The sequence below is a fragment of the Delphinus delphis genome, chromosome 2 (assembly GCF_949987515.2).
Source record: "Delphinus delphis chromosome 2, mDelDel1.2, whole genome shotgun sequence".
Taxonomy (NCBI): Eukaryota; Metazoa; Chordata; class Mammalia; order Artiodactyla; family Delphinidae; genus Delphinus; species Delphinus delphis.
In genome coordinates, this window is record NC_082684.1 from 103785586 (window position 1) to 103812415 (window position 26830).

The following is a 26830-nucleotide window of genomic DNA, read 5'->3' on the forward strand; positions in this document are numbered from 1 at the left end:
CTGCATTGGCAGGCGGACTCTCAACCACTGCGCCACCAGGGAAGCCCCTCTCTGTGCTTTTTTCCAGGTAATTTCTTCAGATCTCTCTTCTACTTCACCTGTTTGCCCCATTCCATAACTTTTAAATGTCAGTGATTTTATATTTAACCTCTAGATATTCTATTAGTTTGAACCATATGAATTTGGAATATTTGACCATTTTTAACCAATGAAATTTAAGTTTTATATGGTTCAACCTAATATTTGGTTCTTTAAAAAAACTGTCCAAGTATTTTTGATAGGTTGTTCCTAGCTTAGGTTTTCATTTCCAGTTTTATACCTTTAAGTATTTTAAACAAACATATTTTATATTCTGTATCTGATAATTCCAACCATCTGATGCTCTGTGTATCTGATTCCCCACTGATTCTCCCATGTTGTTTATTCCTAAGTATTTTGATTTTTGATTATGAGGTCATTCCTATTAGGTCTTGGTGGGAATTTTAAGTTCTAGGTGGAAGTTACATCATTCCTCTACACAGAATTTGCATTACGTCTGTCAAAACCAATGTGAATTAATTTTTTAGATCACATAGTCAGATAGCTATAACCACCCCCTCCTGCATAAAGGACTGTTGGTAGCTGTCCCCAGGGAGGCACTAACTTTTATACTGGGTTACCACTCTAGATTCATGCCTCAGCTTCGTTTTGGCTACTGAGGATTTCCCCTACTTTCTTACAAGCTTAATTCTACATTTCAAGTTATTTTTACAAATTTTACCTAGTATTTTAGGAGCTTTAACAAAAGGGCATTCAGGATATCTAGTCCATCACAAGGCTAAAAATGGACCCACATTCATATACTTGAAAGTTTAGCAAGTTTAGCTCTAGGATGATCATGACTTTCCCTGAGTTCTCAAAATATGTTATTCCTTTGTTTTCTGGAAACTCCACTTGTTAATAAGTTCTCGGGGTTAATATGTCTTTCATGTCTTATAGCTTTTAAGAATTTCTTGTCATCCTTGATTTTCTGCAGTCTCACTTGCCCTATCAAAGTGGGGATTTGTTTTCCCTTATTTCTCTTGATACTAGAAGTATTTTTTCCTGAGTTTTAGTCAACAGTTTAATATCTTGCTTCTCTGCCATTATTTCCCTATTTCTGCACTTTCTTCTCTTTTCCCCAAATCATCAACCTTCTGTGGGTTGATTCATTTGACACCCTCAGCACTATCTTCAAGTCACCAACTCTTTCAATTGTCTACAGCTTATTCTTTTATTTCATTGACTGTTTTTCATTTCTAGGTTTTCTAATGCTTTCTTTATAGTACACATCTATTCTTACCACATTCCTGCCTATTTCTATTTCAAAATTTCTAGTTCTTTACATGGATATTATTTATTAGTTATTTCTCCAAAAATCCCAATACTACTTAGTTTAAAGTATTTTCAGATTGTTCTTATATTTTAATTTCTTCTGGAGTGAATTCATCTTTCAACTATTGAATCTGTGGGCTATTTTCCTAAGTATTAGATTTTTTTACATGCTTTGGAACTTCATTTTGCAGCCTCAACTGGAAGAGGGTATTCTCTCCCTCCACCTCCTTCAATCCTTTTCTCTGTCTCTTAACCCTTCCTGTCTCAGTTTTGTTTGCCTCCATCTAGCCCTCCAGGGTCTCCAGTCTAGAACGAGGTCTTATATGGACAACGTGGCACAGAAGCACTATAAGGACACTGACATCCAACCACCAAGCCAACAGGTAATCTGGGGCGGTATCTGGTCCCGGCCTCTATCTGTGTTTGTCCTTCCTCTCCACAAGTGAGCAGCCTCAGGTAAACAATGGCTTCAGGCTGTGATTAGCAGCAGCTTTTTTTCTTTTTTTTCACAAAGAAGCAAAGAACATGGGTCCTTTCCCACGAATTAAAAGGAAGATGTTAAGTCCCTGCTATCCATAGGACTGGATATAATTGGAAGTATATAAGTTAACCTATTAATTAGCCTATTAATATCTAAATTTCCAGGAGCTTTAGAGATGAGGGAAATCACCAATAGTAGATATATAGGTCATACTTTGAAGACAATCAGACTACATGGCTAAATAATTAGAAGGCTTTTGTCACTATTAAAACAACTCAGCTTAACTATGTAAGTTATTTGAAGTTACTTCAGGATGATCAGTCTTTCGAGAAAGTATGTAACTAGAAGAATCAATTAGTGCCATAAGGAAGCAGAAGTGGAACCATTTTTATTCAAGAAATGGATAACAATTTCTTATTAACAGACAGTGAACTAAACACAGAATTTTTTTTTTAATTCAAGAACTGGGTAACAAGTCGGTACAGAAACACATTACTCTTGCCTCCTGTTTCCCTACTTCCCTGTCTAGCTGTGTTGAATCCTGTCATAGAAGAAGGCTCTTCTCGGACTCGTGGGACCATTAAGTAACCCCGCATGTCTCTATGAACCGCTGGCTCTCTCTTGGAAAAAGCAAACTCCATAAATAGCAGACACTCAGCAGTTATAGGATAGACCAAGGGGAGTAACCCCATAAAAGCAAATAAATATATAACACCCCACCTTGGAGAGTTCAGCCTAATACATCAAATACATTTGCCTTTGGGTAAATAAAGAACTACTGACTATCCAATCCAATCTCACTGGTAAGTTTCACCCTGCGGTAATATTTTACTGCCATTGCCCTTGGAGTCAGTAAATATTTGTATGTAAATATTGTGCAACACCCTGTTCCTGTTATTCCTACACCACTGGTTTCTAGAACCTAAAACATTGTTGTAAGATTACCTTTATTTTGGCATCAACCCTTTTTCTCTGCTGGTTTTTTTTCCAATATGACTCTCAACCTTCAAAAAGTTTATTAAATTTGCAACTTCAAAATGAGGAATACGATTTCTCTTCACATGAAAGCAGACCCTTAATTTTGTAAAGTGGCCAAGATATATTGTGTGTTGCCCTAGTCCTAGCTTGAAAGCTCTGTGAGCAAGATGCTGCTGAAGAAGATCCTGTGCAGGATCTCTCGCCGAGGCTGAGGGAAGGAAGCGATCCTGCACGTGGGCTGGTGCGTGAATAAACCAGCGTGCTTCCATCAGCAGCCTTGAGGAACAGTTTCTAGACTTGTCACATCTTGCCCCGATTGGTAAGCCAAGGAAGGACAGCTCTGCAACACAAACTCAACCCTGCCTTGGCCTCCTGGGCAGGTCAAGCAAAGGCTGTTATTCTTAGAACTAAAACAAACCCTGAGCATTTCAAACAACTCATGAGTAGGTATGAGGATAATTGCAAAAACACTAGGCAGAGTCCTAGAGATGTGAGTGAAAAATGCAACCTGAAAGCATGACTCAACAATGAAAGCCTAGAGCTGAAAGGGACCTTGGTGATCACAAAGTCTGACACCTTTCGTCAACATTTAGATTGAGAAACTAGGCCCAGAGAGCTAAGGGACATGTCTGAAATGCCTTGATGGAGGTAGAACTAGGGCTCTATCCCGTTCCCCTGACCCATTCCCTCTTCTCTCTGGACTATTAAGACTTACCCCTATCAAGTATCTAAGGTTAGGGTCCCATTTCACATTGTTGGACTTCATTATACCAGCGAGAAGTGAGCCACTGCTTACTTTTATGGGAGAGTATTAGTTTATTTCCTGGAGGAGGGCTCCAGGCAGAGGGCACGGTATGTGCAAAGGCCCAGAAGCCATGAACGAGCATGAACATGGGTCATGGTGAATAATTTAGTGTGGCTGCTGGGCAAGTTCCTCAGCGTTAGCACCTGTGTGTGTGTGTGTGTGTGTGTGTGTGTGTGTAGCGTGTGATGAGGTGAGAGTGGTCATGACAGGAAATGTGGTTCAAGAACCTAAAACCAGGGTAACAAAGACTTTATTTGCTGTTATGGGTTGAACTCTTTTCTTCGAAAAGCTGTTGAAGTCCTAACTGCTAGTGCCTAGAAATGTGACTTTATTTGGAAATAGGGTCTTTACAGATGATCAAGTTAGGATGAGGTCATTAGATATTGGGCCCTGATCCAATATGAGTAGTGACCTTATAAAAGGGAAATTTCGATGCAGAGACATACAGAGGGAAGAGGATATGAAAACACATGGGGAATGCCATCCACAAGCTAAGGAACGCTCAAGCTACCAGAAGTTAGGAGAGAGGCACAGAACAGGTTTTCCCTCACAGCCCTCTGAAGGAACCAACCCTGCCAAAACACCTTGTTTATGGACTTCTAGTCTCCAGATTGGTGAGACAATAAACTTCTATTGTTTTAGCCACTTAGTTTGTGGTACTTTGTTATGGCAGCCCAAGGAAACAAATACCTATGCCAAAGTAAAGAATGTGGATTTTCCACAGGTAAAGGGAAGTCATTGAAGGGTTTTTTGTGGAAGTTCACGCAGTCATTCTACAATTTAGAAGGATCTTTCATAGTCACATGTGTGCATATGGATCAGGGAAACATTAGAAGCAGGAGTTATTTAGGAACTAAGAAACCGTTCCGTCAAAACATCTGAATCAAGGCAGTTAGGAATGGATAGGACCTGGGAATTATCATACTACGACAAATATCAAATGATATCACTTATATGTGGAATCTAAAATATGGTACAAATCAACATATCTATGAAACAAAAACAGACTCACAGACATAGAGAACAGACTTGTGGTTGCCAAGAGGGAGGGGTTTGGGGAGGAAAGTATTGGGAGCTTGGGATTAGCAGATGCAAACTATTATATATACGATGGATAAACAACAAGGTCCTACTGTACAGCACAGGGGACCATATTCAATATCCTGTGATAAACCATAATAAAAAAATATGAAAAAGAATATATATATATGTATAACTGAGTCACTTTGCTGTACAGAAGAAATTAACACAACATTGTAAATTAACTATACTTCAATAAAATTTAAAAACAAAACAAAAACACCTCTGCAAAACCCTGGAGCACAGAGGGGCATGATTTGGGAAGCAGTATTTTTGAAGGATGCTCTGAGCATTTCTGGAACAGACAGCAGAGGTGCAATGATATTCATGACTACAAATCTAAAGGCAGAGTCAACATCTTGATGAAGAATATGTGCGGCACTATATAAACAGTAAAAAGGAAATGACAAGCTAAGGAAAAACTACTGCAGATTCACATGGAAGCAGGCTTTAAATGGGAGATACTCAAGTGGAATTGTGGCAGGTTGGGTACCTCATTTAAGGACATTTATTAAAAATTTGTAATTGATCTCATCATCTCTGTCACTATGCTCCCCATTGCAGGGTTTGAGCAGTCTTTTAAAAATGTGACTTTATCATTTCATTGTTTAAAGCCTCCAATGGCTCCCCACTGACTCTCTGGATCACATCTAAATGCCTACCATGGCCCTGCCGTGTCTGATCTCATCTCAGGATACGCTGACTTCCTTTCTGTCCAGTTTCCTGACCACACCAACTTCTTCCTTTCCTCGGGGTCTTTGCACATGCTGTTCCTTCTGCCTAGAACACTCCTTCCTCTACACTTCCCCTGGCCAACTTCTACTCCTCTTTCTCATCTCAACTCACATAGAACTTCCTCAGAAAGGCCTCCTCTGACCACCTGCACCCAACCCTCAGCCCCCACCAATCTATATTAGGTCTTCACGTTACTCTTGTTCCTGAGACCTTTTCTGTTTCTTTATAGCATTTATTATAATTTAAGTAATATACTTATTTATGTTTCTGTTTGCTTAACTCTTCCTTCTACCCCATTCCAAGACTCAAGTTTAAGGAACCAGTTTACAAAATCACATAGAGCATGATTCCAATTTCGTGGGAAAATATGTTGAGATATTAAACTATGTTTTTCACCTCCTGTATTTCCCCTTGTCTCTTACCCCAGTTCACATGGGTAGTCTCCATCTTACAGGGCCTCAGAGGAGGGATGGGGCAGGGGAGGAAAACAGAAACTCCGGCTTTTCCAAAAATATCTGAATCATTGGTTCCAATATTAGAATAAGAAAAAACTGAGAAACCTAAGATAAGTAATTTGGATTACTAAGGTTTTTAATACTTAACATGAGTGCAATTTCCCTAAAGATGAAAGGGAGCAGGCTTCTAGATGGCGGAAGAGTAAGACGCGGAGATCACCTTCCTCCCCACAAATATATCAGAAATACATCTACATGTGGAACAACTCCTACCAAACACCTACTGAATGCTGGCAGAAGACCTCAGACCTCCCAAAAGGCAAGAAACTCCCCACGTACCTGGGTAGGGCAAAAGAAAAAAGAATAAACAGAGACAAAAGAATAGGGACGGGACCTGCATCTTGGGGAGGGAGCTGTGAAGGAGGAAAGGTTTCCACACACTAGGAAGCCCCTTCGTGGGCGGACACTGTGGGTGGCGGAGCGGGGAGCTTCGGAGCCACGGAGGAGAGCACAGCCACATGGGTGCGGAGGGCAAAGCGGAGAGATTCTCGCACAGAGGATGGGTGCCAACCAGCACTCACCAGCCCGAGAGTCTTGTCTGCTCAGCCGCTGAGACGGGTGGGGCTGGGAGCTGAGGCTCCGGCTTTGGAGGTCAGATCCCAGGGAGAGGACTGGGGTTGGTGGTGTGAACACAGCCTGAAGGGAGCTAGTGCACCACAGCTAACCGGGAGGGAGTCCAGGAAAAGGTCTGGAGCTGCCGAAGAGGCAAGGCACTTTTTCTTGCCTCTTTGTTTCCTGGTGGTCGAGGAGACAGAATTAAGAGCGCCGCTTAAAGGAGCTCCAGAGACGAGCGTGATTCGTGCCTATCAACGTGGACCCCAGAGACGGGCATGAGATGCTATGGCTACTGCTGCCACCACCAAGAAGCCTGTGAGCAAGCACAGGTCAGTCTCCACACCTCCCCTCCCGGGAGCCTGTGCTGCCAGCCACTGCCAGGGTCCTGTGCTCCAGGGACAACTTCCCTGCAAGAACGCACGGCGCACCTCAGGCTGGTGCAATGTCACGCCGGCCCCTTCCGCCGCAGGCCCGCCCCGCACTCCATACCCCTCCCTCCCCCTGGCCTGAGCGAGCCAGAGCCCCCGAATCAGCGGCTCCTTTAACCCCGTCCTGTCTGGGCGAAGAACAGATGCCCTCAGGCGATCTACATGCAAAGGCGGGTCCAAATCCAAAGCTGAACCCCGGGAGCTGTGCAAACAAAGACGAGAAAGGGAAATCTCTCCCAGCAGCCTCAGGAGCAGCAGATTAAATCTCCACAATCAACTTGATGTACCCTGCACCTGTGGAATACCTGAATAGACAACGAATCATCCCAAATTGAGGAGGGGGACTTTGGGAGCAATGATATATATTTTTTTCCCCTTTTTCTCTTTTTGAGAGTGTGTATGTGTACGCTTCTGTGTGTGATTTTGTCTGTATAGCTTTGCTTTTACCATTTGTCCCAGGGTTCTATCTGTCTGGGTTTTTTTTTGTTTGTTTCCTTTTTGTTTTCTCTTTTAGTATAGTTTTTAGTGCTTGTTATCATTGGAGGATTTGTTTTTTGGTACGGTTGCTCTCTTCTTCCTTTCTTTTTATTACTTTTTAAATTTTTAAAAATAATTATTTTTTATTTTAATAACTTTATTTTATTTCATTTTATTTTATTTTTATCTCTTCCTTCCTCCCTTCCTCCCTTTCTCTCCTTCTCTCTTTCTCTCTTTCTTTCTCCCTTTTATTCTTAGCCATGTGGATGACAGGCTCTTGGTGCTCCAGCCAGGCATCAGGGCTGTGCCTCTGAGGTGGGAGAGCCAACTTCAGGACATTGGTCTACCAGAGACCTCCCAGCTCCACATAATACCAACAACGAAAATCTCCTAGAGACCTCCATCTCAGCGCCAAGACCCAGCTCCACTCAACGACCAGAAAGCTACAGTGCTGGACACCCTATGCGAAACAACTGGCAAGACAGGAACACAAGCCCACCCATTAGCAGACGGGCTGCCTAAAATCATAATAAAGTCACAGACACCCCAAAACACACCACCAGACGTGGACCTGCCCACCAGAAAGACAAGATCCAGCCTCATCCACCAGAACACAGGCACTAGTCCCCTCCACCAGGAAGCCTACACAACCCACTGAACCAACCTTAGCCACTGGGGACAGACACTAAAAACAACAGGAACTACGAACCTTCAGCCTGCAAAAAGGAGACCCCAAACACAGTAAGATAAACAAAATGAGAAGACAGAGAAACATACAGCAGATGAAGGAGCAAGGTAAAAACCCATCAGACCTAAAAACTGAAGAGGAAATAGGCAGTCTACCTGAAAAAGAATTCAGAATAACAATAGTGAAGGTGATCCAAAATCTTGGAAATAGAATGGAAAAAATACAAGAAACGCTTAACAAGGACTTAGAAGAACTGAAGAGCAAACAAACAATGAAAACCAACACAATAAATGAAATTAAAAATTCTCTAGAAGGGATCAATAGCAGAATAACTGAGGCAGAAGAATGGATAAGTGCCCTGGAGGATAAAATAGTGGAAAAAACTAATGCAGAGCAGAATAAAGAAAAAAGAATGAAAAAAATTGAGGACAGTCTCAGAGACCTCTGGGACAACATTAAATTCACCAACATTTGAATTATAGGGGTCCCAGAAGAAGAAGAGAAAAAGGAAGGGACTGAGAAAATATTTGAAGAGATTATAGTTGAAAACTTCCCTAATATGGGAAAGGAAATAGTTAATCAAGTCCAGGAAGCGCAGAGAGTCCCAAATAGGATAAATCCAAGGAGAAACACACCAAGACACATATTAATCAAACTATCAAAAATTAACTACAAAGAAAAAATATTAAAAGCAGCAAGGGAAAAACAGCAAATAATATACAATGGAATCCCCATAAGGTTAACAGCAGATCTTTCAGCAGAAACTCTGCAAGCCAGAAGGGAGTGGCAGGACATATTTAATGTGATGAAAGGGAAAAACCTACAACTAAGATTACTCTACCCAGCAAAGATCTCATTCAGATTTGACAGAGAAATTAAAACCTTTACAGACAAGCAAAAGCTAAGAGAATTCAGCACCACCAAATCAGCTTTATAACAAATGCTAAAGGAAATTCTCTAGGCAGGAAGGAGGAATGGATACAAAAAAAAGACCCATATATATGTTGTCTACAAGAGACCCACTTCAGACCTAGGGAAACATACAGACTGAAAGTGAGGGGATGAAAAAGGATATTCTGTGCAAATCAAAAGAAAGAAATCAAAAAAAAGCTGGAATAGCAGTTCTCATATCAGACAAAATAGACTTTAAAATAAAGACTATTACAAGAGACAAAGAAGGACACTACATAATGATCAAGTGATCAATCCATGAAGAAGATATAACAATTGTAAATATTTATGCACCCAACATAGGAGCACCTCAATACATAAGGGAAATACTAAGAGCCATAAATGGGGAAATCCACAGTAACACAATCATAGTAGGGGACTTTAATACTCCACTCTCACCAATAGACAGATCATCCAAAATGAAAATAAAAAAGGAAACACAAGCTTTAAATGATACATTAAACAAGATGGATTTAATTGATATTTATAGGACATTCCATCCAAAAACAACAGAATACACTTTCTTCTCAAATGCTCATGGAACATTCTCCAGGATACATCATATCTTGGGTCACAAATCAAGCCGTGGTAAATTTAAGAAAATTGAAATAGTATCAAGTATCTTTTCTGACCACAATGCTATGAGACTAGATGTCAATTACAGTAAAAAAAAATCTGTAAAAAATACAAACACATGGAGGCTAAAAAATACACTACTTCATAATCAAGAGATCACTGAAGAAATCAAAGAGGAAATCAAAAAATACCTAGAAACAAATGACAATGAAAACACGATGACCCAAAACCTGTGGGATGCAGCAAAAGCAGTTCTAAGAGGGAAGTTTATAGCAACACAATCCTACCTTAAAATACAAGAAACATCTCAAATAAACTAACTTTACACCTAACACAATTACAGAAAGAAGAACCAAAAAAATCCCAAGTTAGCAGAAGGAAATAAATCATAAAGATCAGATCAGAAATAAATGAAAAAGAAATGAAGGAAACGATAGCAAAGATCAATAAAACTAAAAGCTGGTTCTTTGAAAAGATAAACAAAATTAATAAACCATTAGCCAACTCATCAAGAAAAAAAGGGAGAAGACTCAAACCAATAGAATTAGAAATGAAAAAGGACAAGTAACAACTGACACTGCAGAAATACAAAGTATCATGAGAGATTACTACAAGCAACTATATGCCAATAAAATGGACAGCCTGGAAAGATGGACAAATTCTTAGAAATGCACAACCTTCTAAGACTAAACCAGGAAGAAAGAGAAAATATGAACAGACCAATCACAAGCACTGAAATTGAAACTGTGATTAAAAATCTTCCAACAGACAAAAGCCCAGGACCAGATGGCTTCACAGGCGAATTCTATCAAACATTTAGAGAAGAGCTAACACCTATCCTTCTCAACCTCTTCAAAAATATAGCAGAGGGAGGAACACTCCCAATCTCATTCTACTAGGCCACCATCACCCTGATACCAAAACCAGACAAAGATGTCACAAAGAAAGAAAACTACAGGCCAATATCACTGATGAACATAGATGCAAAAATCCTCAACAAAATACTAACAAACAGAAACCAACAGCATAGTAAACGGATCATACACCATGATCAAGTGGGGTTTATCCCACGAATGCAAGGATTCTTCAATATATGCAAATCAATCAATGTGATACACCATATTAACAAATTGAAGGAGAAAAACCATATGATCATCTCAGTAGATGCAGAGAAAGCTTTCGACAAAATTCAACACCCATTTATGATAAAAACCCTCCAGAAAGTAGGCATAGAGGGAACTTACCTCAACAGAATAAAGGGCACATATGACAAACCCACAGCCGACAACGTCCTCAATGGTGAAAAACTGAAAGCATTTGCACTAAGATCAGGAACGAGACAAGGTTGCCCACTCTCACCACTCTTATTCAACATAGTTTTGGAAGTTTTAGCCACAGCAATCAGAGAAGAAAAAGAAATAAAAGGAATCCAAACTGGAAAAGAAGAAGTAAAGCTGTCACTGTTTGCAGATGACATGATACTATACATAGAGAATCCTAAATAAGCTACCAGAAAACTACTAGAGCCAATCAATGAATTTGGTAAAGTAGCAGGATACAAAATTAATGCAAAGAAATCTTCTGCATTCCTATATACTAATGATGAAAAATCTGAAAGTGAAATCAAGAAAACTCTCCCATTTACCATTGCAACAAAAAGAATAAAATACCTACGAATAAACCTACCTAAGGAGACAAAAGACCTGTATGCAGAAAATTATAAGAAACTGATGAAAGAAATTAAAGATGATATAAATAGAGAGATATAACATGTTCTTGGATTGGAAGAATCAACATTGTGAAAATGACTCTAATACCCAAAGCAATCTACAGATTCAATGCATCCCTGTCAAACTACCACTGGCATTTTTCACAGAACTAGAACAAAAAATATCACAATTTGTATGGAAACACAAAAGACCCCGAAGAGCCAAAGCAATCTTGAGAAAGAAAAACGGAGCTGGAGAAATCAGGCTCCCTGACTACAGACACTACTACAAAGCTACAATGATCCAGACAGTATGGTACTGGCACAAAAACAGAAATATAGATTAATGGAACAGGATAGAAAGCCCTGAAATAAACCCACACATATATGGTCACCTTATTTTTGATAAAGGAGGGAAGAATATACAATGGAGAAAAGACAGCCTCTTCAGTAAGTGGTGCTGGGAAAACTGGACACCTACATGGAAAAGAATGAAATTAGAACACTCCCTAACACCATACACAAAAATAAACTCAAAATGGATTAAAGGGCTTCCCTGGTGGCGCAGTGGTTGAGAGTCCGCCTGCCGATGCAGGGGTCACGGGTTCGTGCCTCGGTCTGGGAAGATCCCACATGCTGTGGAGCGGCTGCGCCCGTGAGCCACGGCCACTGAGTCTGTGCGTCTGGAGCCTGGGCTCCGCAACAGGAGAGGCCACAGCAGTGAGAGGCCCGCGTACCATGAAAAAAAAAAAATGGATTAAAGTCTTAAATGTAAGGCCAGACACTATCAAACTCTTAAAGGAAAACATAGGCAGAACACTTTATCACACAAATCACAGCAAGATCCTTTTTGACCCACCTCTTAGAGAAATGGAAATAAAAACAAACAAAAAAAATGGGACGTAATGAAACTTCAAAGCTTTTGCACAGCAAAGGAAACCATAAACAAGACGAGAAGACAACCCTCAGAATGGGAGAAAATATTTGCAAATGAAGCAACTGACAAAGGATTAATCTCCAAAATTTACAAGCAGCTCATGCAGCTCAATATCAAAAAAACAAACAACCCAATCCAAAAATGGGCAGAAGACCTAAATAGACATTTCTCCAAAGCAGATATACAGATTTCCAACAAACACATGAAAGAATGCTCAACATCATTAATCATTAGAGAAATGCAAATCAAAACTACAATGAGGTATCATCGCACACCGGTCAGAATGGCCATCGTCACAACATCTACAAACAATAAATGCTGGAGAGGGTGTGGAGAAAAGGGAACCCTCTTGCACTGTTGGTGGGAATGTAAATTGGTACAGCCACTATGGAGAACAATATGGAGGTTTCTTAAATAACTAAAAATAGAACTACCATACCACCCAGCAATCCCACTACTGGGCATATACCCTGAGAAAATCATAATTCAAAAAGAGTCATGTACCACAATGTTCACTGCAGCTCTATTTACAACAGCCAGGACACGGAAGCAACCTAAGTGTCCATCGACAGATGAATGGATAAAGAAGATGTGGCACATATATACAATGGAATATTACTCATCCATAAAAAGAAGCGAAACTGAGTTATTTGTAGTGAGGTGGATGGACCTAGAGTCTGTCATACAGAGTGAGTAAGTCAGAAAGAGAAAAATACCGTATGCTAACAAATATATATGGAATCTAAAATAAATAAATAAAAGGTCATGAAGAACCTAGGGACAAGATGGGAATAAAGACGCAGACCTACTAGAGAATGGGCTTGAGGACATGGGGAGGAGGAAGGGTAAGTTGGGACTAAGTGAAAGAGTGGCATGGACATATATACACTACCAAATGTAAAATAGATAGCTAGTGGGAAGCAGCCGCATAGCACAGGGAGATCAGCTCGGTGTTTTGTGACTACCTAGATGGGTGGGATAGGGAGGGTGGGAGGGAGGGAGACCCAAGAGGGAAGTGATATGGAGATATATGTGTAACTGATTCCCTTTGTTATAAAGTGAAACTAAGACACCATTGTAAAACAATTATACTCCAATAAAGGTGTTACCAAAAAAAAAAAAAAAAAAGATGACAAGGTCGTTCCAATTGGATATAGCCTCAGCTCCACCTCCCATATACTTGATGTTCTTGGACAGCTCCGGACAGACTTGACAAAGTGGGTATCCTGATGCCCAGCTAGATCCTAATAGTCTTACTGTATTGTCTCTTCTGCAATTTTCTGTTAGTGTTCTGGTACGGATGACTCTGGAATTCAGAAACCTGGGGGTGGAAATGAGATGTCCAGGAAAGAAGATTTCCCTATGCTGTTTCTGGGTCTTGCTCTCCAAAGTACGTTTGTAGGTCTTTACTGCCTCCTCTCAGCTGAGCACAGCAAGACGGTTCTAACGCAAGTCAAGAAGTTCCCCGTATTTCCTTAGCCGACAACTTAAGTCAGAAATATTGCAATGGACCACATCTTTATCCATTCCTCTGTTGATGGACATTTAGATTGCTTCCATGTCCTAATGAGAACCTACTGTATAGCACAGGGAACTCTACTCAGTGCTCTGTGGTGACCTAAATGGGAAGGAAATCCAAAAAGGAGGGGATATATATGTATACGTATAGCTGATTCATTCTGCTGTACAGCAGAAACGAACACAACACTGTAAAGCAACTACACTCCAATAAAAATTTTTTTAAAAAGAAATACGGCTAGATAAAACCCTGTGCCTGGCTCACTGCAGGTGTGGTCTCCCCAGGGATGAAGCATGCATTGAGCTGGCCTATTCCCAAGACTCTGCAGGTTAGAGAGCAAGACCCCCAAGGAAAGGGCCCACCTGTGGGATACATAAGACTGGATCTCCAGGATGCCCTGACTTATTTGATCCTCACCCTCACCACTTCAGACCAGGAAGGCAGGAGTTTCTGCCTCATAGCCAACACATCTCATGGAATCAAAATCAGAAAGATCAAGAGAATTCCAGAAGCACAACTTATTTCCTGAATAAACATAAAAACCTACCCTTACTCCCGTATGGCACGGGACACAAACTTCCTCAATTACTTAGGGTCCTAGACATAACTAAACTCACCTTTAGTGAATACAGGTACCTCATCAGATGGGTGATATAATTACTAAGAGGCAGGAAAGAGAATCTGGCAACAAGAGAGAGGAGGTGATTGGGAATGGGCTTTAAATTCTTGGTTTTAAATTTATCACAGAAGAGTGGTCAAGATCATAAAGGTAAAGGATAGAGAAGAGAAAAAAATGGGGCCTGGATTTTGGAAGGTCTTGTGTGAGAGACCAGTGATGTTGAGTTATAATCCTGTTGCCAGCAACACGCAGGGATAGAGGAACAGGGGGAAAACCTACCCTTCCTTCTGATAAAATTCCCCAGGATCTTAAAAGGACTTGTGAAAGGAAGCAGATTAACTTTTAAGTTCAAACTTGGAGACCAAAAATAAGTCAACCTCGCCTACCCTTTGGGGCCTGTAACATTACACCCCATAATCTGAGATCTATGGTAAATCGTGGGAAGGTAAGAACACACTGGTGTGAGTTCTAGGTAACAAATAGGAGATCACTCAGTCATTCAACAAATATGGATTGAGCACCTACTGTGTACCAGTGCCAACCCGACCTCAGATCCTGTGCTCTTGGATGTGGCTTTGGGCACAGAAATGTTCTTGAGGAGACAGACAGGAGACAGGACAAAACTGCTGACCTCATGGTTTTGTCAGCAGCAGGCCAGTTCATGTTCATTCATGTTTGATGCAAACAAAAGTCAGACTAAAGGGGTTTCCTGCTGAACCTGGCAGTATCTGTGCATCTTAGCAAGAATTTGGCTGGGGCATAACTCGAACAGAGAAGGGAGAACTCCGACGTAGGCCAGGCTGATCTACTTTGGGTGGACCCGCCAGTCTTAATGCACACACGTGTTTCTCTGCAAGGGAGGGTGTTACCATTCAGACGGTGTGTCCTGGGAGCATGAGACAGCACATACCTGGGTGGGCAGGGTTCCGTGTTACAAGCCTGACTCATTGCTGGAGGACGGTGGACCGTATCACACAAGGAGTCGTTGACCGTCTGCTGGGTCTGGATGTGTAAGCACACTGCAATGGCTTCTTGATAGCCTGGAGGTTGGAAAGAGAAAAAGTGCAAATGACTTAGAATAACTCATTGTGCGGAAAAAAGAAAACAGGGTCTTGAGACTTCTCGTTCTTAAGCTACTGCCCTTTTGACCATATTACGTGGCTGCAGGCTGCATTTCAGGGTACACGTGGAGCAAACGACTTTGCATTGTGCAAAGTCTCCCAGTCTTTTATATTCTCTCCATCACCTTTTAAACTCAGTCCCTCTACTGTCCCTCTCCCAAATATACTCACGTTAAGACATTAAGGAGCATCCCGATTCCCCATCCACCTTCAGACTGACCTGCGTTCCAAATATACTCAAAGCTAGGAGTTCCCTCAAATGAATCATCAGTGTTCCTTCCAAACATATACAATAATTTCCCTGAGAGGAATTTTCATATCAGCTCCTAAAGAATAACACTTGCTTTATATCATTGAATATGTGCTAAATTTGGTGTATAACCCTTATTAAAATTTTCATTAGAGTTGGAGTTCCTGTTCACTAAATACTATCATTAGTAATATTTCTATTACTAGCAAAAACAACAGCAATGCCTCCCATTGGGAAAGTGATTTGCAGTGTACGAAGTGCTTTCAAATACACTATTTGAGCCCACCATAATCTTGTGAGGTCAAAAGAATGGTATCATTATCTCCATTTTATTAATTTAATCATAAGGAAACAGTTGAGAGAGAAATGAAGACCGCAAAAGAGTGGTAGATTCAAAACTGAAAATCAGATTTCCTGCTTCCGAATTCAGTGGTCTTTCTTTTGTACCCGAGGGATTCCAAAATGCAATACAGCCAACCAGCTTCCCTGTTCAAATATGAACTTTCACAGGCACATTTTTCCTTTGAGGCTAGACAGGTCTGTCTGACCCCAAAGCCCATGTCTCAACCACTCTTCTTTTTTTGTTGAGACAAAAAAAAAAAATTATTGGAAAATCAGAACTGAACAAAATATAAATGAAACTTTTGATGAAAAAAATCAAATGAAAATTGTAATAGCGACTGACTATGCTATTTGAAATACGCAAATGTATTCAGTTTCATGCAAAAATGTGTGTTCCATTATGTTATAAGTTTGTGGTTCTTTTTCCAAATGCCATGTTTCAATTCAACCATTTTACAATATTTCACAGAATGCAGTACAGGCCAAAAGTATATATAAAATATGTATTTGAGATGTTCAGTTCTTTTCACTAAATTTTCTTTTGCTTTCTTCGGTTGTAATCTTATGCTCCCATCCATGGCAGGATGCAGTCTTAAATCTCCATGCATCTTCCATGAATCTTTTTCTTTTTTTAAATAAACAGTGGCTAACCTGAAATACAAGGAGACACTGCTACAACATCACACCTTGGGTTCTCACCAGCAAATGTCAAACTTTCTTAGTGACTTTACAGATGTTCATTTTCTAGCAGGTTTCATTTCTTTTTAATCTGAGAAAAATTCAGTTGTCTTTCACATATATTTTAATTTGTAATCAAAATTATTTAGAAACTACACTTAGAGACTATTTTGAAATGTTTTCTGGAGACTGAGGGGGTGAGTCTGAAAGCACCAAAGTTATCTCATTTTAACCATTTTGATGGAATTTCACAACATTTGTGACAAATCTTTGGGTCTTAAAGCAACTTTACTCAAAAAATATAGAAGTTTAAGAGGCGATTTAGGATACTTATTGAGGTAGAATGCATTTCCAAAGACGGCCACGAGAATATGTCCCTTCCCACGTACTGGGCCTACAATATGACTTCACCACTTTTCACTTCAAGAGGATTGAGTTAACCTTTATCCTCAAAAGTAAAAATTATAAAAATAAGTTTACTTCATCTTATACTTAAAATGTGGATAGTAATCGCAAATATGCATTTAGAAGTCATAAAATAAATCAAGTGTTGAAATTTCGATGTAAGTTTTCTAATAAATTCCTTTGGTAGCATGAGGCAACATCCTTCACTTCACATTTGACTTCTACAATGTCATATTAAGAGGGTTGTTTTTTCTTTGGCAAAAAAATATCCAAAGCCTACATCAAGAAATGAATTCATAATTAAAGGGTAAAAACACAGACTCTATGATGGGAAGCAGAGCCAATAAATGAGCTAATACATTCCCTTTTGTTGGTTTAAGGTTAGTTTGAGTTGGATTTCTTGCAAACAAATCTTGACTAATTCAACATGCCAAGTAACGTCACACAGACACACACACACACACCTAGTAAAAAATACTTGGACCAATAAAAAAATCTATAGTCAGAACCTTTAAGATGACACCCACTATTTAACATATCAAATTATTTTTCAAAGTGGGAAAATGATTTGAATAAGAAAATTATGTTGATAAAATACCAAATAGCCTTGGCCCTTAGAAACAAACGTAATATGCTCTTTTTAAGCACCAGTGGAACATTAACAAAAATTGATCCTATATGAGCCTATAAAGAAAACTGCACTAAATTCCACAAGCCAGAAATTATGCAAGTAACATTCTGGACCATAATAGAGTCCAACTATAAATGAATAATAAACAATTAACCCACCCCCCAATCCAAACAGTAGAATTTTTTAAGTCATTTCCTATAAAACTCCTAGGTCAAAAAGAGTGACTAGGTTACACATTATTTGTGACAAGAAAAAAAGAGAAGAGGAAGTCTTAAAGCAACCTGAGACTAGATGAACATCTCTTGATGATGGTTTTAATATCATGAAATAGATGACTTTTTTCCAAGAAAATTTAAATTATGAAATTCACTTTAAAATTAAGACCTTGTATATAACAATAAGCAGGGGGGAAACTTGAAAATGATGTTAATGATCCAGCCACAGTGCTCCCCCCTCAATCCTGCCCCCAAGAGGGAAAAGCAAGAACTGAATTTAGACAGTTATAGATGCAAATTCTTCCAAACTTTTAAAACAGATAGCTTCTATGATATGAACTATTTAAGATTATTAAAAGGTATGGAAAACTCCAAGTCATCTCACAAAACTAGTATAAAACTGATGATAAAAATCTGTAAGAGAAAAAAAACCCAGATCTACTTCATATAGTGTTGCTTTATACAATGCTATATGACAGATGCAAGCCTAGGGCCATATTGAAAAGAACAGTTAGCATAGGTTTTTCCTTCTGCTGATTAGCCAGTATGATAGAATAACTACTGCTATAAGCTCCCAGGTAATGAAAAAAAGTAGAACCATAATATGGTATGGACCCAGAGGAGTGCCATTCTGGTATGAAAATGCAAGTTTTATAGCATTCCAAATAGGTGAGTTCTTTTTAGGAGCCAGATGAGAAGACAGCTGGTAAAAATTAAGGACTGTTGAAAGCCATTTGGCCTTATGAAGGGCATCATAAACATCACTGGAGCCTGAAAGGAAGTGACCAGTTATATCAAGAGTAGCTGGAAGAAACTACAGCTAGAGGCCTGTTATGATTTGAAGGGATTTGAAGAGAACAAAACAGCTATTGCTGATGTACCATGTCGGGAACACATCTCCCTAGGAAGTATGCTAAAATGAGCCCATAGTGGGCCAAATCAGCTTGCAGTCCTACTTTCCCATTTGCAGGAAGGCATCTTGTTCTCCACCACGCTCAACAGATGATACCTACATGCATCAATATCATTCATACATGCATGGAAAACCCTAAATGAAATACTAGCACATAGTAATCAAGTCAAAAGTATAATAAAAGAACACTACATGTGACCTCAAACAACTGGGCATTCACATACCAAATCACTCACACACAAATATTCACACACACTCGAACAGAAACAACCAGATAGGAACTTCCTGCGATCAAGCAGATACACCCACCCACCCTCACATCCATCCTCGCCTTTCCCTTGCCAGTTTCCATTAGGAGCTGCTCCTGCAACTATTTAAGACTGAGCTCCACAACCAGGCTATGAATTTCACTCCCTGGCATCTTAGGACATTTCTTGATACTTTGCCTTTTGCTTTCATTCTGGAACTTTCTCCTTGCCTTTTTTTTGTATGTGTCTATTTATTTTATTTTACTTTTAACATCTTTATTGGAGTATAATTGCTTTACAATGTTGTGTTGGTTTCTGCCGTATAACAAAGTGAATCAGCTATATGTATACATATATCCCCATATCCTCTCCCTCTTGCGTCTCCCTCCCAACCTCCCTATCCCATCCCTCTAGGTGGTCACAAAGCACCGAGCTGATCTCCCTGTGCGATGCGGCTGCTTCCCACTATCTATTTTCAATTGGTAGTGTGTATATGTCCATGACACTCTCTCACTTTGTCCCAGCTTACCCTTCCCCCTCCCCATGTCCTCAAGTCCATTTTCTACGTCTGTGTCTTTATTCCTGTCCTGCCCCTAGGTTCTTCAGATCCATTTTTTTTTTTTTAGATTCCATATATATGTGGTAGCATACAGTGTTTGCTTTTCTCTTTCTGACTTACTTCACTCTGTATGACAGACTCTAGGTCCATCCACCTCACTACAAATAACTCAGTTGCGTTTCTTTTTATGGCTGAGTAATATTCCATTGTACACGTGCCACATTTTCTTTATCCATTCATCTGTCGATGGACACTTAGGTTGCTTCCATGTCCTGGCTATAGTAAATAGAGCTGCAGGGAACATCGTGGTACATGACTCTTTTTGAATTATGGTTTTCTCAGGGTATATGCCCAGTAGTGGGATTACTGGGTCATATGGTAGTTCTATTTTTAGTTTTTTAAGGAACCTTCATACTGTTCTCCATAGTGGCTGTATCAGTTTACATTCCCACCAACAGTGCAAGAGGGTTCCCTTTTCTCCACACCCTCTCCAGCATTTATTGTTTGTAGATATATTGGTGATGGCCATTCTGGCCAATGTGAGGTGACACATTGTAGTTTTGATTTGCATTTCTCTAATGATTAGTGATGTTGAGCATCCTTCCATGTGTTTTCTGGAAATCTGTATGTGTGCTTTGGAGAAATGTCTATCTAGGTCTTCTGCCCATTTTTGGATTGGGTTGTTTGCTTTTTGATACTGAGCTGCATGAGCTGCTTATATATTTTGGAGATAAACCTTTCTCAGTTCCTTCATTTGCAAATATTTTCTCCCATTCTAAGTGTTGTCTTTTCATCTTGTTTATGGTTTCCTCTGCTATGCAAAAGCTTTGAAGTTTCATTAGGTCGCATTTGTTTATTTTTGTTTTTATTTTCATTTCTCTAGGAGGTGGGTCAAAAAGGATCATGTTGTGATTTATGTCATAGAGTGTTCTGCCTATGTTTTCCTCTAAGAGTTTTATAGTGTCTGGTCTTACATTTGGGTCTTTAATCCATTTTGAGCTTATTTTTGTGTATGGTGTCAGGGAGTGTTCTAATTTCATTCTTTTACATGTAGCTGTCCAGTTTTCCCAGCACCACTTATCGAAGAGGCTGTCTTTTCTCCATTGTATATTCTTCCCTCCTTTATCAAAGATAAGGTGACCATACGTGCATGCGTGTATCTCTGTGCTTTCTATCCTGTTCCATTGATCCATATTCTGGTTTTTGGGCCAGTACCATACTTTCTTGATTACTGTAGATTTGTGGTACAGTTTGAAGTTAGGGAGCCTGATTCCTCCAGCTCTGTTTTTCTTTCTCAAGGTTGCCCTGGCTATTCGGGGTCTTTTGTGTTTCCATACAAATTGTGATATTTATTGTTCTAGTTCTGTAAAAAATGCCATTGGTAGTTTGATAGGGATTGCACTGAATCTGTAGATTGTTTTGGGTAGTATAGTCATTTTCACAATGGTGATTCTTCCAATCCAAGAACATGGTATATCTCTCCATCTGTTTGTATCATCTTTAATTTCTTTCATCAGTGTCTTATAGTTTTCTGAGTACAGGTCTTTTGTCTCCTTAGGTAGGTTTATTCCTAGGTATTTTATTCTTTTTGTTGCAATGGTAAATGGGAGTGTTTCCTTAATTTCTCTTTCATATTTTTCATCATTAGTGTATAGGAATGCCAGAGATTTCTGTGCATTAATTTTGTATCCTGCTACTTTACCAAATTCATTGATTAGCTCTACTAGTTTTCTGGTGGCATCTTTAGGATTCTCTATATATAGTATCATGTCATCTGCAAACGGACGGTTTTACCTCTTCTTTTCCGATTTGGATTCCTTTTATTGTGGCTAAAACTTCCAAAACTATGTTGAATAATAGTGGTGAGAGTGGGCAACCTTGTTTTGTTCCTGATCTTAGTGGAAATGGTTTAGTTTTTCACCATTGAGGACGATGTTGGCTGTGGATTTGTCATATATAGCCTTTATTATGATGAGGTTGGTTCCTCTATGCCTACTTTCTGGTGGGTTTTTTTTTTTTTTTTTTTTTTTTGCAGTATGCGGGCATCTCACTGTTGTGAACTCTCCCGTTGTGGAGCACAGGCTCCGGACGCGCAGGCTCAGCGGCCACGGCTCACGGGCCCAGCCACTCCGCGGCATGTGGGATCTTCCTGGACAGGGGCACGAACCCATGTCCCCTGCATCGGCAGGCGGACTCTCAACCACTGTGCCACCGGGGAAGCCCTCTGGAGGGTTTTTATCATAAATTGGTGTTGAATTTTGTCGAAGGCTTTTTCTGCATCTATTGAGATGATCATATGGGTTTTCTCCTTCTATTTGTTAATATGCTGTATCACATTGATTGTTTTGCATATATTGAAGAATCCTTGCATTCCCGGAATAAACCCCACTTGATCATGGTGTATGATCCTTTTAACGTGCTGTTGGATTCTGTTTGCTAGTATTTTGTTGAGGATTTTTGCATCTATGTTCATCAGTGATATTGGCCTGTAGTTTTCTTCCTTTGTGACATCTTTGTCTGGTTTTGGTATCAGGATGATGGTGGCCTCGTAGAATGAGTTTGGGAGTGTTCCTCCCTCTGCTATACTTTGGAAGAGTTGGAGAAGGATAGGTGTTAGCTCTTCTCTAAATGTTTGATAGAATTCTCCTGTGAAACCATCTGGTCCTGGGCTTTTGTTTGTTGGAAGATTTTTAATTCCAGTCTCAATTTCAGTGCTTGTGATTCGTCTGTTTATATTTTCTATTTCTTCCTGGTTCAGTCTCAGAAGTTTGTGCTTTTCTAAGAATTTGTCCATTTCTTCCAGGTTGTCAATTTTATTGGCATATAGTTGCTTGTAATAGTCTCTTATGATGCTTTGTATTTCTGCAGTGTCATTTGCAACTTTTCCTTTTTCATTCCTAATTCTGTTGATTTGAGTCTTCTCCCTTTTTTTCTTGATGAGTCTGGCTAATGGTTTATTAATTTTGTTTATCTTCTCAAAGAACCAGCTTTTAGTTTTATTGATATTTGCTATCATTTCCTTCATTTCTTTTTCATTTATTTCTGATCTGATTTTTATGATTTCTTTCTTTCTAACTTTGAGGGGGTTTTGTTCTTTCTCTAATTGCTTTAGGTGTAAGGTTAGGTTGTTTATTTGAGATTTTTCTTGTTTCTTGAGGTAGTACTGTATTCCTATAAACTTCCCTCTTAGAACTGCTTTTGCTGCATCCCATAGGTTTTGGGTCATCGTGTTTTCATTGTCATTTGTTTCTAGGTATTTTTTGATTTCCTCTTTGATTTCTTCAGTGATCTCTTGGTTATTTAGTAGTGTATTGCTCAGCCTCAATGTGTTTGTATATTTTACAGATTGTTTCCTGTAATTGACATCTAGTCTCATAGCACTGTGGTCAGAAAGGATACTTGATACAATTTCAATTTTCTTAAATTTACGAAGGTTTGATTTGTGACCCAAGATATGATCTCTCCTGAAGAATATGCCGTGAGCACTTGAGAAGAAAGTGTATTCTGTTGATTTTGGATGGAATGTCCTATAAATATTAATTAAGTCCATCTTGTTTAATGTGTCATCTAAAGCTTGTGTTTCCTTATTTATTTTCATTTGAATGGTCTGTCCAATGCGGAAAGTGGGGTGTTAAAGTCCCCTACTATGATTGTGTTATTGTCAATTTCCCCTCTCCTTGCCTTTTAAATGTACCCAAGGCTCTCTGTCATTAAATGACAGCACACTCACACACCTCCCCCTTAACCCACTGTGCCTTCTAGCCTCCTACTTCTCTCTGTTTTCTTTATCGTAAGTTTTGCCACAAGAAAATCTAATCTATTCATCTCCATTTCATCACCTATCACTCTCCTCCGTCCTTTCAAGTCTGACTTCGTCTCCACCACTCCATGGAACTGACCCTGTAAGTCCTCAGTGACTTCCCCTTGCTGGACCCGGTGCTGATTCTCAGTTTACCTCACTTCACCTCTCAGTGGCCTCAACGCAGCCGACTCCGGTTCCCACCACACCACTCCCTCCTGGTTTTGCTCCTATCTGGCTGACCTCTTCATTGCATTGACATTTGTGGCTCAGTATCCTCCACCCAGCCATCGGATGTTGAATTTCCTCAAAGCTCATTCTTAGACCCTCCCCACGGCTCACAGGTGTTCTCTTCCTGAAGATTTGCATACACGCCCCTGGCTTCAATTCTCTCCGTACACAGATGACTCGTAAATGTATATTTCCAGACTAGATCTTGCCACTTTGCTTCAGATTCACACATTCAACTGTCTCTTTAGCATCTCCATTTGGAAGTCTAAAGGCACTTTAAAATCATTATGTCCAAACTGAAGTCATGATTTCTTTCTGCCAAACTGGACCGCCTGTCGGCACTCATCATCTCAGAAAAGAATCTTAGGACTCAGACCTGCCACCTCACTCCCACTGGCCCACTCCACTGACAGACTTTTTCCCTTCTCAACATCTCTCAAAGTCACCTGCTCACTCCATCTCCATCATCATCACCACTCCAGCCCAAGCTCTTTCCTGGACCAGCAAAATCTTCTTTGATGGTCCCTCTTACATCTGCTATGAACCCTTCTAATCCCTTTTTTACAATACAACCAGACTAACCTTTTTGAAATAAATAAACATTTGATCATTAACTCCAACTTTAATGACTTGAATTGCTTCTCATCGATCTTGGGATAAGGACCCAAATCAACACGGCCGGTAAGGCCTTAACTGTCTGGCCCCTGCATTCCTCTCTAGCATCATCTCACATTAAACTCCGTCTTTCTCAGTACCCCAGCTGTGCCCGACTTCTTCAGCTCCTGGAATGTCCCATGTGCCCTCCCGCCACGTAGGGCCCTTCCACACGATCTTTCTTCTGCTGGAAATTCTCTTTGTACCACCATCTCCAACCTCTCTTTTGCTTAATTAATTCCTCACCTTTCACATTTAAGTTCGAGTGTAATTGTTCTTAGGGAAGATTTCCCTGACTTCCCTAATTAGGTCAAATTCCTCCTATTATGTGCTTTCACAGCACCACATACTTCTTCTGTAGCTGCTATAACCAGCTGTAACTTTACATACATGTGTGTGTGATTATGTGAGTAACACATTTCCCTCACTAGATTTGAGTTCCAGAGGTAGGAACTACTGAGTCCATATCACCTAGCCAAGTGCTTGGCACAAAGAAACGTGCACTAAACATTTATAAGCTGTTGTTTTTGAATGAAACAACAGAGAGATTCCCGCTAATGTCAAGACCAAGGCAAAGTTAGCATTATCCACATTATTTACTATCGTTTTTGAAATTCTGGACAATGCAGTAAGATATAAAACATAAACAAGATAAATAACTATTGGAAATGGAAAGAGAAAAATCATCATTAATCGCAGATGATTATTTACTTGAAGAATTCAAAAGAATGCACTCGGAAACTGTTAGATGCATTAAGGGCTTCAGCAGTTTAGTCAGATTTTTTTAAAAAAGGGGAAAAAAACAGTATTCTAATATAAGATGAATAACCTATTATTATTATATCATAAAACAATCATCCCACCAACATTTATCGTATACCATGTGTCGGGCACTGTGATTAAACACCTCTCCAACATAACCTTGTTTAAGAATCACAGTTAATTTCGTTTCTTTTTATGGCTGAGTAATATATGGGGATATATGTATATGTACAGCTGATTTACTTTGTTATAAAGCAGAAATTAACACACCATTGTAAAGCAGTTATAGTCCAATAAAGATGTTTAAAAAAAAAAGAATAACAGTTAATCCTTTCATTAATCCTAATAAGGTAGATACGGCTCTTCTCATTTTACAAAAATAAACCTCTATAAACTTAAATAACTAGCCTAAAGGGAGTGGAAGAACTAGGGTTCAAAAATGGGGCCAGGCCTCAAAGTCCATGTGTATGCTACTAGCCTGTGCTTTTAGAAAATACAAGGGTGAAAATGAAAGGTCATAAATGCAACAAATAATATAAGATACCAAAGAAAACTTTAGTGAGGAATGTTTATGAGGTAGTAAATTACAAAACCTTACCAGAGGGTATTAAAAAGGTAAGCATAACTTCTAGAATGTACACGTATGTACACACGCACACATACACACACACACACACACATACACACACAACACAATGCTGCATACATACATACATACACACACTCTGGAAGATGGAAATTGAATACGTCTGCATGCTTCATACTTTTGGGAATTGAAAAAGAATTCTCTGTTGCCACTCCAGTATGAAAGCAGATTTGTAAAACGTTCTTAATCATTGGTAATGACAACAAACGGATTTACTTTTATTTCCTGTATGATGTGAAGGCAAGTTAGAATATACAAATACACAATATCAAGATGTGACTGTGGGCTTCCCTGGTGGCGCAGTGGTTGAGAGTCCGCCTGCCGATGCAGGGGACACAGGTTCATGCCCCGGTCCGGAAAGATCCCACATGCCGCGGAGCGGCTGGGCCCGTGAGCCATGGCCACTGAGCCTACGCGTCTGGAGGCTGTGCTCCGCAGCGGGAGAGCCCGCAACAGTGAGAGGCCCGCGTATCCCCCCCCCAAAAAAAAGATGTGACCGAAAGTTTATCTTTTTGGAAATCTATAATTTGCATATCTTATTTTTCTACAGAAACAGGAATGTTGAAGAAATAACTATATGCCTGTGGAAATTCTACTTTCCTGTGGTTTTCAGTCACTGCAGACTTACCCTGCCTATTATCCAGGGTGAGGGTTAAAAACCCACATTCAAAACCACACATAAGTGGACTTGTAGAGGCCAAGCCTCTAAAACCACATTAAAATGGATCACAGAGAGGCAAGTATCACCGCCTATAAGTAATGAAGTAGAGACAGTAAAGCCGAAATGACCAAAAGCTGCACTCCATCAGGAAAAGGACTATGCCTTTATTTTATACCCTGATCCTGAGCCCAGAAGCAAGTGAAGAGCATGGAGTCTAGCACAGAGCAGGTGTCTGGTTTCCTGCATTTATAGAGGATTTTATAATCCTCCAAGCTTTCCAGTTTTAATAGAATTTAGTTATGTATTTAAA

The 26830-nt window shown here is 39.8% G+C and overlaps 1 protein-coding gene across 1 annotated transcript in view; it reads right to left on the reverse strand.

Moving 5' to 3' along the window:
• Positions 1-26830, reverse strand: part of ADAMTSL3 (ADAMTS like 3) — a 370467-nt gene that overhangs the window by 96584 nt on the left and 247053 nt on the right. Inside the window, exon 17 of the mRNA XM_060005339.1 lies at positions 15316-15445. Within this exon, the coding sequence (XP_059861322.1) occupies positions 15316-15445 (130 nt within the window). The remainder of the gene's footprint in view (positions 1-15315; positions 15446-26830) is intronic.